The sequence below is a fragment of the Pectinophora gossypiella genome, chromosome 6 (assembly GCF_024362695.1).
Source record: "Pectinophora gossypiella chromosome 6, ilPecGoss1.1, whole genome shotgun sequence".
NCBI lineage: Eukaryota > Metazoa > Arthropoda > Insecta > Lepidoptera > Gelechiidae > Pectinophora > Pectinophora gossypiella.
This window is the reverse complement of record NC_065409.1, coordinates 2,435,265-2,447,660: the sequence shown is the minus strand read 5'-3', so window position 1 is coordinate 2,447,660 and position 12,396 is coordinate 2,435,265. Positions and strand designations below refer to the sequence as shown.

Genomic DNA, 12,396 nt, shown 5'->3' with positions numbered 1-12,396 from the left:
ATTAAACATTACATAACATTAAACATGTATCAGTATGCACTGCCATGAGACTGGCATACAAATATCTGAAGAGTTCATGCATTGAGTGAATACGCAGTGAAGCTGGCAAAGAAGCAGTGGCCGGCAGACCCTTGTTGTTTTAAGCTGAATGTTTCTGAGCGCCATGTCTCCAACATAAGTAGCAACTAGCAATGCGATGATCTCTGATTCTGTAAAAGCAACTCTAATTTTGTAAAGTTCTCTTTTCTACCAACCACATCCCCCTAGCTTTATCCCGTTATTCACAGGGTCCGCACACCTAACCTGGCAATTTGACAGGTCCGGTTTTTTACAGAAGCGACTGCCTGTCTGACCAGCCCAATACAGATTAGGTCACATACCTCCGACAATGCATTCTGTGAATGTAGGTTTCTTCACGATGTTTTCGTTCACCGCTGCGCACGTGATAATCATTTTCGCAACGGGCTCTTCTCTATGTTATCAAATAAAATTGTTAAACTACTTCTAAATATTTAATCCATTTGATTAATGTATAATAAATCATTCATCCATATAGGTTAGGTATGCGTCGACAGTTCTTCAAGAACGTTCGATCGTCGGCAAGTTGCTTTTAGAGGATTGCGTAGCTGCAAATATGAAGTTTCTATCATCGTAAATTAAACAGATGAGAGACAAGATAATCTCCATCTAATACACCTTATTAGAACAACGACATAGTATGACATCCGGACTATTGCTATTATCCGGGCACAAATCCCCGAATCCGCATGATATCAATTAATCAATCTAATAGAATTGTAGCGTTGACAGCGACTCTCCGAACGGCGACCCTCGCTACGGCGAGTCTCTTTACGGCGAGTGGCTTTATTTTCTCTAATGTTTGGCTGCGAGGGTGTGCTGCCACCAAAGCATGTGTTCGGGGTACCGGAGCATACTACCCCGCTAGCCACAAGTTGGTAGTGTGACTAGGGATCGACGATCCAACCGTTGAAGTTGTATGTGCGTCACGCTGTATAATATTCGATAGCGCGTTTCAGGACTGCATTATTGAATGGTGGCGCCATCCGTTGCATGTGGGCGAAACTAGCTGGTCAATTAGTTAGGTTCGCCACAAATGTAATAATAATCTAAGCTTTTATAGAACATTAATTAATTTAATATAATATAGATTCTGTCCGTCACTTTAATGATAATGGGCATAATATTAAGAATGTGAACAAAACATTATTTGGCTTTGAAGTCACCATCAGGCGTTGCCGAATTTTGACGTCGACGGTGGCTATCACGTCATCTGCCGGCAGCTCGGGTCATCGTTTTGGTTTCTAATGACCTAAACCAGAACAAAAATTGGTTATTGGCGACATTTAATAAATCTCACATCATTAGAAACAATCTTTATCTTTTCTGTTTTCCTAATCTTAAAATTTGACAGGTCCTTTTTTACAGAAGCAACTGCCTTACTTCAAACTCGATGGGAAAAGTGGTCCACGTAGTGGTTACACGTAAAGGTCCTACACCTCAGAAAACACATTGACCTATGTCTCCCGACCGTTGCTCAATGTCCGGCCAAGTAGTTAATATCATCTGAGAGGAACCTACAATAAGCCACTTACGTAATTGACAAAAAAAAAACTCGCAGTTCTGTTGAGCCCGTTCCGGATCGACGAACCGCTATTGTTTTTGCGCTGTATCCACTCTATACCATTATTTTTAGACACAAATTATGGAGAATAAGATTTGCAGATCTGTTTCCTTTAGGTGCTGATAAACTTAAGCATTCACTTGTAATGAGCATTTGTGCGAATGTTACAATACGAGAAAAATACGAGAACATTTTAGCGAGCATTCTATCGAGTGTTCTTGCTTATGAAAACGTTCATAGCAATGTTTGGCTCTATGCTTCGCTCGGCTCGTTGTTCAGTTCGACAAATATATAAGCGGCGAATGTTCGATGTTATGTTACAAGTGAATGCTCTAGTCTATCAGCATCTTTTGAGTGCGAACAGTCGAATGAATGTGACCCCTTAATTCGACTATAATTTAACACAATCGGTATAATCAGAGGTACATCCACCATTCCACTTTATCAAGCTTCTGTTAGACCAAAGTGATATGTGGTGCATTTAATTTTTAATAATTATGCCTTTAAAAGATAACTTACGGTGTGAAAAAACACGGCGTCTTTCTTGTTGCCCATCATTTGGAGTGTCAGATTCTTTTACTACCTCATCTGAAGGAGGAGGCACATAACTATCGTCATATTGATCAATAGTTGTAGTCTCCTGAGTAGTAATTTCCTCAGTCGTGGATTCCTCAGTTGTGGATTCCTCAGTCGTGGATTCCTTAGTCGTGGACGCTTCGGCCGTGGTTGCCTCAGTGGTAAATTCCTCAGTCGTAGATTCCTCAGGTACAAACTCCAAAAGTTTGTCAATATCATGTTGTTCTTTACTTGTTAAATTGTTCAATTTATCAACCCACCAATTACGATCGATTCCTACACACATATCCATACATTGTATTTCATCTTTGAACATGTTCTGATTATCAGTCGTGCAGCCTTTCCATATGCGTTGTACACATCTGTTGGATTGTTGGTCATACGTGTATACTTCCAGAGGAGATGAGGAACAGTCCCCAGCATTGAAGGTTCCTTCACATGGATTTTTAACTGAAATTGAAAGATCAGCGTACATTTTCCCTAGTATGAACTTGGTGGTCATGATGTAACGGCAGGTCGATTAGTTTATTCCAATATTCTCTCAGACGACGCCAGGTTCGCGCCCAACTAAGCCTTAGGCCCTTGCGCTCCCCATTTATCTGGCCAAGTAGTTAATGCCATTTGCAGCAAACCTACAATAAGTCATGTCAAAAAAAATTAATGGAGCGGCGAGGGAAGCGTGAAAAGCAGATCTTGGCTTCCTCAGGAATGACACAGTAAGTATTATTGTGGATTTAATTTTCTAATGACGATCTGGAGGTCCGGATTTCATTCTCAGTGAGAACATTGTCGTAATCACTTTGCCAGATTGTTCTTCGTTTGGTAAATACATTACACACCTCAGTGTCCAAAAAGTAAGATGATTTTCTGGTTTGGAGGACACGGTAAGCCATCAGTCCCGGCTACATGAGGGGAGGCCTGTGCCTAGCAGTGGGACGTACTTGTATGAACTGGTTATATTGTGTTATTATGAATACCTATAATAGTATGACCGTAAATTGAATAACATCAAAGTTTTTTGACATTTGTGGAGTTAGATTCAGGTGATTTTGAAGGGTTTGAGCCCATCTGGATCCGCTAACAGCTCCACATACGTCCAGCCAAATAGAAAATGTCACCTCAAGCAAAAATTGACAATACGGCAAGTCAAGAAAATTTAATTCACCCGGTTCATCAGGAATTTTGTTCTCCTCGCTATTATATCTCAATCTTCCGATGCAGAAGTGAGAGCACGTAGCTTCACTGTCAAATCGGTTGCGGGTGGGGCAGCCCTTCCAGACTTCTATTTCGCACCGCGACCCTTCTCTGTAGTGGGTGAAGACGTGTGTGGGTTTTCCCCCACAGTCGGTCCTGTTTAGTCTCTTGAAACAGTAGTCAGGGGGCACTGTAACCAAAAAAATAAGAATTAAAAAAAGAAAAGAAACAAAAGAGAAAGAACCTATTAAGTACATGTAAAGAGCCACATTTGCGTACCTCAACCCACTTATATGACTCTGCTACCACCTGACTAACAAAATTCATTCAAATATGGGCTTTAAGTCGTGGTCTTGAGACAGTTCGCTGTCAGCCAGCTTCCCACCATCAGACTGCTCGTTAGTTGACCGCCAGCAGACGATTTAAATAGTTTTTACGTGTTACGTGCTACGTTTATGTTTTAGTCAAAGCAGAGTCGTATAAGTGTGCTACAAAGAATGTACTGTAAAAAATAAAGTAGCTTATAGGTCCTGCTCTTTGGATCATCAATAGAAAACCTAGACGTAACTTAGCGGTTATCACACGTCGCGGTAAGCCACGCAGTCATGTCACTTGTACCACTGCTGCTACATGGCCTACATAATAACAAATTACTGAAAGAGGTATAAAAAGTAGTCCAATACCTACAATAGTTGAATAAAAATTAAAAAAAACAGGGTTCATACATAATTTCTTAGTATAAGTAACGCATTATAAACTTAGTCTAGAGTTCACTAGTATCTGAACTAGGCCGAGCCTGTATCTCAGATACTAGTATATGTATGTATACGGTAACCATCATTGAACCAGTTCTTTCATTAGACCATTTTCTACCGGGTGAGAACCCTCAGTACATTTGTCCACCCAAATGTTCAATACTATTTGAAGCAAACCTGACAATAAGTGACGTCTATAAAAGGACCAGCTCTTTAACTGGACCATCGATGTTTCTAGAAATTGCGCTTAGAAGTAAAAGTTCTGCCGTGGCATTTTTGAGATACCAGTGCCAACGTTCAGTGTTCCAATGCTAAAACGTCCAATCAGTTGGCTGTAAGAAGAATAGCGTTAAAATATAATTTTTATACATTTTACTCACATTCGTACGAAAATTCGATAAATTTCAATATTATCATGATACATATCCACTGATAAATGTGCACCATGGTTGATACGTGTAATTTGCAGAAGAAACTAATTGGAATTGACGTGTATGTGATGTGATATTAATGTTTCATAAAAAAATTCTGCAATTAAATTTGAGCGAATTAATTTCGGTTGTTTCGTATGACTTAATGAGATATCGTATTAGAACTGCCGCGGTCAGTTATTTTAAACTATTGTTTTATTGTATAAAGTTGAAATGGTGCTCAATCATAACGATAATCATTGCTGTCCTTTTAATAGCGCTTAGTGCCCATCACAGTTTAGAAATAAAAACACATAGAGGTGACGGGCCATCGGGTCAGGATGTCGAAGCTATTGGTGCCTTTGAAAGTTTTTTCTGTCTGGCATATTGTCACGATACGGCAAAATCATGCAATTTGGTATTCGCCAATGTGTCTGAAATTTATCTTCATGAGCCCTTTTGTTAGATGATCAGATTTCGTTTGTAGATATGCCGGAAAGTAATGGATGACACTTGTATAGGTCAGGAAACAGAAGCGACGCCTGTCTGACCTTCCAAGTTCCAACCCGCGAAGGGAAAACCAGCCCAATATAGGCTAGGTCTTATATCAAATACGTCAGATACAAATGTCGTGCATGTGGCTTCCCTCACGATGTTCTCCTTCAATATATATGTTTCAAACATGAATTCGAAAACAATTTCGAAAATAATTGGTGTGAGCGCGAGCTGGCTTCGAGCCCTGTGACCTCACAGGTCTGTTTTTCTTAAATGATTTAATTTTCCTCGACAAGATAGGTGATACATATAATAGAAGCAACTTATGGACCATTCAGTTTAATATTAAGTACTAATTACAACACAAACAAAATGGCTACGAATATAAAGTATATATTTTATATGACCGCGGAAAGCCTAAGAGGCGCTGATGCATTTTGCCGTCCGCGGAAGCGGAAGGAGTCATCTGGGTCTGCCAGTGTAGGTTGGTGGACATCTGTGTCTGCCGGCGTTGGTGATTGGGTCTCTGTGTCTGCCGGCGTTGGTGATTGGGTTTCTGTGTCTGCCGGCGTTGGTGATGGGGTTTCTGTGTCTGCCGGCGTTGGTGATTGGGTTTCTGAGTCAGCCGGCTTCGGTGATTGGGTTGTTGAGACAGCCGGCTTCGATGATTGGGTTTGTAAATCTGCCGGCTTTGGTGATTGTTTATTTGAGTTTGCTGGCTTCGCTGGGCCTTCATCTTCGTATACCAAAACTATAAAAAAAACAACAAAATTACGAAATAGAATTACAATAAATACATTTCAGGTCATCAAAACTCTTAGAATGCTTAGAATGTTCGGCTCAATATAATTATCAATGGGGACATTATCAAAATTCCTTCGTGAGATTAACATATTTGGTTGTTAGGTACCATGGTGAAACGATATCTAGTCGCCTTGCGATATAATCTTTAATGTATTTAGCCATATTCCGTGACTCTGCAGGAAAGTGGTGCTGGCTACAATTTGCGTAACTGCATAACGTAGTATACAGGGGTCTAAAAATGCAAAACTGAAGCAATTCATCCAAAAAAACAATTTCGCATCTCAACATTTGCATATATAAAAATAAGTGCGCAATGCCAACTACGAGATAGTCTGGTCTTAAGCAGTGATGGTATTTAACCTCTGCCAAGATTTCCAGACACAAATTTCGGTCTTAGGACTATAGTTACATCAATATTATAAGCCGGCCTTTGTGGCCCTATAATAAACGTAAAGGATGGGTGCAGTCGGTGCAATCTACGATTGATCATAATCTAAGCGTGAATTAATATTCGTGGATTAAAAATGTGCCTTACCGTCATCACCTGTGAAACAAGACATGATCAAAGTTGTATTTTTATAATTAACAGATCATAAAATCAAGAGAATATGCCCAGAAACCTCAGAAACGCATCGGCATGTGAAGCGGTTGCACTAAGATTTTTGTGGCTGGTCTGCTACATCGGTTTTAGTACCTTACATAAGCTCTAATTGTGGTTGTACGATACAAAAAAAGCTATGGATGATGTGAAAAGTTTTATAATCTAGTGAGTGTTATACATATGGAGCTGAAAAAGGCTGACATTGCATCGAAGCAACGTAACGACAACCTCCGTGTGGTCTCTCTCTGAATAGAGCTCACATAGCAATGCTAGTACTTACCTACCGCTAGCACCTGCTAGCGTACCTATGACAAGGCCCCTGATATTGCATCGACGCAATGTAATGACAACCTCCGTGTGGTCTCTCTCTGAATGGAGCTCACATCGCAATGCTAGTATTTACCTACCGCTAGCACCTGCCAGCGTACGTCCGGCAAGGCCCCTGGCAAAGTATTGACGCAACGTAACGTCAACCTCCATGTGGTCTCTCTCTGAATGGAGCTCACATCGCAATGCTAGTACTTACCTACCGCTAGCACCTGCCAGCGTACGTCTGGAAAGGCCCCTGGCAAAGTATTGACGCAACGTAACGTCCACCTCCGTGTGGTCTCTCTCTGAATGGAGCTCACATCGCATTGCTAGTACTTACCTACCGCTAGCACCTGCTAACGGACCTATGACAAGGCCCCTGATATTGCATTGACGCATTGTAAAGACAACCTCCGTGTGGTCTTTCTCTGAATAGAGCTCTCGCATCGCAATACTAGTATTGTAATACTAGTATTTACCTACCGCTAGCGTACCTACGGCAAATGTACCGACATAAGTGACGAAAGGTCTATTCTGTTTTTCTACCTTGTCATTAGATAAATACCACAGAATCAAAATCTTCAGGCGGAGAGCCCAGTGCATAAAAAACATTAGGTTCTAGTTTCTATTTACTAAAGTAAAGACAGCCGCCTCAGGAGCCTGTGGCGGATATATATAAGAAACCTGACATCGAGGTAGGTGCGCTTGGTCATCGACACGGTTATAAATGATATCAGTTTTCGTGATTTACAATAAATGATCTGCCTTACCTTTAATTTCTGTAAAATAAAATTAAGCAAGTTGTACTTTTTTATTCCAACCCCCTCGGCACAGTAAATCAAGGGCTTCAACCAATAGCCGTACGACGTTTATCTATGTAGATAGCATTCACTACGCGCGTCTATTGGACGAAGCAGTCGATACAATTCGAAACGCACGCGGCGCGTTTGCTGTGCCGCGGGGACTGTATAATATTATAAAAAAGTAGGCAAGCGAGTCCTGGAGCTACTTAGTGGAAGGTGGTCATCGTACCATGTATACTAGTGTAGCATACATCTCCAGTACCAGCAGGGTAAAGAAGGAATTAATACAATATAGGTACCAACCCATAATTTTCTCTAGTAGTATACAAAACATGCTTTACTATTTTGTACCGGATGAGAGCCCCCAATGCTTTTCATTTGTCTAGCCAATTATTTAATGCCATTTAAAGCAAACCTGCGATAAAGCATTTAAAAAAGAGCCTACTTACTATTAGAGAAAATTATCTGACGTAGGTTGAGGAGGTATTTAGATGATGTTTAAATTGTTTAACCACCATACTTCAAAACATGATGAGACATGATTTACAGACAAAAAAATACATACTGTGTGACAGCGTATGGAGCTTTTTCTTCTGCGTAAAATCATTTGGAGCGTTCGCATCGTCTAATGTCTCGTTGGACACGTCATATATAAAATTTTCGTCGTCGTATTCATCGAGAGTTGTAGTCGGTATCTCTGTAGCATCTTCAATCATGGATTCACCCATAGAATCTTCAGTCGTCGATCCGTCAGTCGTAGACTCCTCAGTTATAACCTCCAAAACTTTATCAATATCATGTTGTTCTTTACTTGTTAAATTATTTAATTTATCTACCCACCAATCACGATCGATTCCTACGCACATATCCATACATTGTATTTCATCTTTGAACATGTTCTGATTACTACCCGTGCAGCCTTTCCATATGCGTTTTACACATCTGTTGGATTGTTGGTCATATGTGTATACTTCCAGAGGAGATGAGGAACAGTCTCCGCCATTGAAGGTTCCTTTGCATGGATTTTTAACTGAAATGTAAAAGTAAATATTTCTTTGCCTGAACATAGAGATTTCCTGCCGCAAACTATCCTGCAGCGCACAGCACTGCTAATTCTTTAAATGCATTTGGCACCTATCTATACAGTGTGTTAGTGATACCGTGACAAAAAAGCTTGCTTTTTCCAAAAACATTGATTAGTTAGGTTGTTATTGCAGGAAATGTTTAATTGCAAGCCGCAATGGAAATGTGGGACAATATCAAGATATTAACAACTGCACACCATCTGATTTATACCCAGATGCTTTTGATGGACTCAAGACCCTTGGTTCTTCTCTTATCCGCTACTGATGCTTTCTATTAGACCAGCTAAGTAAGGAATGTCATCCGATACAAATCACAAGCTAAGTTGAAAAGCGTAAAGCTAATTTACTCGGTTCATCTGGAATTTCGTTCTCCTCGTATCTCAATCTTCCGATGCAGAAATGAGAGCACGTAGCTTCACTGTCGAATCTGTTGCGGGTGGGGCAGCCCTTCCATACTTCTATTTCACACCGGGACCCTTCCCTGTAGTAGGTGAAGACGTGTGTGGGTTTCCCCCCACAGTCGGTTCTGTTTAGATTCTTGAAACAGTATTCAGGGGGCACTGTAAAGAAATAAAAAAAATAAAAATGTACCTCACTTCTCTGTTACAAAAAAAGTTTGTAAATAAGCCATCACTGAACCGGTTAAGGTTCCTTAATTGGACCATTTTGAACCGGGTGAGAGTTCTCAGTGCTCCCGATTTGTCCACCCAAGTTGTCAATACCATTCAAGGCAAATTTACAGGAAATTACGTCTCAAAAAGCACTGAGTTGGCTCTTTAATTGGACCATCGATGTTTCTCGAAATGGGTCAAACGTAGACATACAAATTCTGCCATTGCATTTTTTGAACTAACAGTGTTCGAATTCTAAAATTTCGATTCTGTTGTAAAAACGTAAAGCGATAAATCAAGATTTTATACATTTGACTTACATTCGTATGAAAAGTTTATGAATTTCAATAAAAGCAAAGTAATTATCCAATGAAAAATATATACCATGGTTGATACTTTTAAATTGCAGAAGAAACTAATCGGATGTGATCAAGTGACCGGTGTGTGATACTTATTATTTTTTATTGGATTTATGGGCAATAAAATTTGATACTAATTAATTTGGACTTGATGCTTCATATCACTTTATGACGCAGGTACCTAATAAATTCTAGAACGCCTCTATTGTCTCATGACCTAGAGGTCCCGAGTTTGATTTCCCGTGAAGTGATTTTAAGTCAACTGTAATCCCTGGTCTAATTAAAGCATTATAGGTGAAATCTCTGGCATTGATTTCAGGTGTTTTGAAGGCATTGATTTGAATTCGTCTTTATGAGTTTGAATTCAAGTTTGGATCAAAAAAAATTACATCATGTTGTTTCCAAGATTTGTATCCGATTAATGACAATACGCTCACCCCCTATTACTACAAGCGTGAGGCTGTGTTAGGTAATGATCTCGTGGCTTCAAAAGTATCGTTAAGCAGTTCTTCTCGAATTTATTTAATCGTTATAAATGATGACCTACGAGTTACAAAGGGCCTTTAAGCATAAAATTCAAATTCAAAAATATCTTTGTTCAAAAGATAACATAGTTACACTTTGAATCGTCATTTTTTACATAACGAACGCCTCATCCGCCTAAAACTACTGCAGCTTCTCACAAACATACGGTTTGTATCCCCTCGGATATAGGTACATCCGGGGAAAATAAGCTGCAAGAAAAACCTCGCACAGGGCCCTAGACGTTCTTTTAAAATCATCGTATTAACCCGTACCTTACATATTTCATTTACATCTCAACTTATCGTCCTCTCGTCACTAATATCTCTTTCTGCGATAAGATTTTTCTTTGTACAGTCCAGGTTACAGTCTAAGAAATGAAATACAAGTCACAAGTCTTTTAAGTAGTTTATTTTAACCTACTACAAGACCTTGGGATTCCATTTTGAGTGCCAATGGAAAGGTGACCATCATGGAAGAAACATTGTGGACAATTCGACAAAACTAAATACTGTTTTCGTTGTCTGTTTTTGTTTTTCAATTTGAGTACTAAGTAAGTCTAGTCGGACTCGTAATCAGAGTCGTCTTCTGTTTCAATTGGTTCCAATGCTGATTCCATTTCATCATCATAATCGGATTCTAGCGAACTCATTCCGTTTGTTTCAGTACTGTTTTCGTTGTCTGTTTTCGTTGTATTATTGTCAGTAAGAGGAGAGATTCTATAATATTCACCGGTACGTTTGATTAGCAAGCATTGTTCTTCACATTTCTGTTCCCTGCGAAACATGTTTGTAGAGGGACATCCTCTCCATACACTCGGGATGCACGACTTGGTTCGTCGGTCAAACGTGTAAACTTTCTCTCGTTCGAGACCACAATCTGTTGAGTTCAATTGGCCATCACAGTAACTTGTATGATCTGAAAAATAAAGACAGGATTAATCGTACTTTTCGGACAATTGGATAGTTTCCTAAGTCAAAAATAAATTATTAAAATTCTGATTACTAAATGAAGACAGATCTAAAGGTGACAAAACGTTTTCTTTTTTCTATTTAAGTAACTTATTTATGAATTGTCATGTACTTAATAACAAGTGCGGTATTTAATCACGTTTTTCTATGACGTCACAGGTTGCTTTTTCAAACAAATTCCATTGTAATTTCGTGTTTTGACGTTTAGTAAAAAGTAACTGATTTTAATAGCAGTCAGCAGATGCTTTTGACAGGCTTAAGTCCCTTCGTTCCCTACTGAATCCACCACTGGCACTCTCTGTCCATCCAAGTAATCATCTTCTTCTTATCGTGTGGGTTGTGACGTGGAATACCAACCTCATCAACCCTGGTGTCAGGGTTATTATTGAGCTGCCAAAGGCCCCTGACATACCTCATGTAACGACTACATACATCAGTAAGTAGTAACCGAGACCAACGGCTTAACGTGCCTTCCGAAACACGGATCATCTTACTTTCGAACAATCAGGTGATAAGCCCTAACCAAACTAGGGATCACAAAGTGATTTTTATGATATGTCACCACCGGGATTCGATCCCGGGTCCTCCGGGTCGTGGGCCCAACGCTCAACCACTGGACTACGGAGGCCGTTATCCAAGTAATGATCCATCTACAATAAGGTAAACCAGAAAAATAAACCAATTTACTCTGTTCTTCAGAAATTTCGTTTTCCACGCTATTGTATCTTAGTCTTCCGATGCAGAAGTGAGAGCATATAGCTTCATTGTCAAATCGGTTCCGTGAAGGGCAGCCCTTCCAGATATCTATTTCGCAGCGGGACCCTTCTTGGTAGTAGGTGAAGACGTATGTAGGGGGACCCCCACAGTTTGTCTTGTTTAGTCTCTCGTAACAGAAGTTATGGGGCACTGGAAAAAAGAAAAAAGAAGAGTTACTACTTCTCTCTTAGACAGGGAGTACTAACAACACAGAATGCCGTTTATTAGATGTAATTTAAGCTAAGCCGACATGACGTCACATTTTAATTTAGGTATAAGCTTCTGTGTTCGTTTTCCATGTTTCTATATAGAAAATATTTCGTGTGTGCGTTGACTTTTGATGTGACGTCAGCGTCATTGTAATGTATATTATGTAATTCATATCTGTGGTGTCCTAAATAATACATTTTTCTTTCTTTCTTTTCTTTCTAGATGTTACGAGAACGGACTATGTAGGGTTGTATTTATTTAAGTACATATTTTGCATGTCACATGATATTATG

The 12,396-nt window shown here is 39.7% G+C and overlaps 1 protein-coding gene and 1 long non-coding RNA gene across 2 annotated transcripts in view; one reads left to right on the top strand and one right to left on the bottom strand.

Annotated features, from left to right (window-relative positions):
- Nucleotides 1–12,396, top strand: part of LOC126367414 (uncharacterized) — a 97,650-nt gene that overhangs the window by 71,330 nt on the left and 13,924 nt on the right. The gene's annotated exons all lie outside the window — the stretch shown is intronic.
- The window catches only part of LOC126367346 (uncharacterized), a 42,279-nt gene continuing 37,828 nt past the window's right edge, over nucleotides 7,946–12,396 (bottom strand). Inside the window, exons 2-5 of the mRNA XM_050010834.1 lie at nucleotides 11,825–12,043; nucleotides 10,899–11,084; nucleotides 9,022–9,234; nucleotides 7,946–8,619 (exon numbers count right to left, since the gene is read on the bottom strand). Coding sequence (XP_049866791.1) covers nucleotides 8,111–8,619; nucleotides 9,022–9,234; nucleotides 10,899–11,084; nucleotides 11,825–12,043 — 1,127 coding nt within the window. The 3' untranslated portion in view covers nucleotides 7,946–8,110. The remainder of the gene's footprint in view (nucleotides 8,620–9,021; nucleotides 9,235–10,898; nucleotides 11,085–11,824; nucleotides 12,044–12,396) is intronic.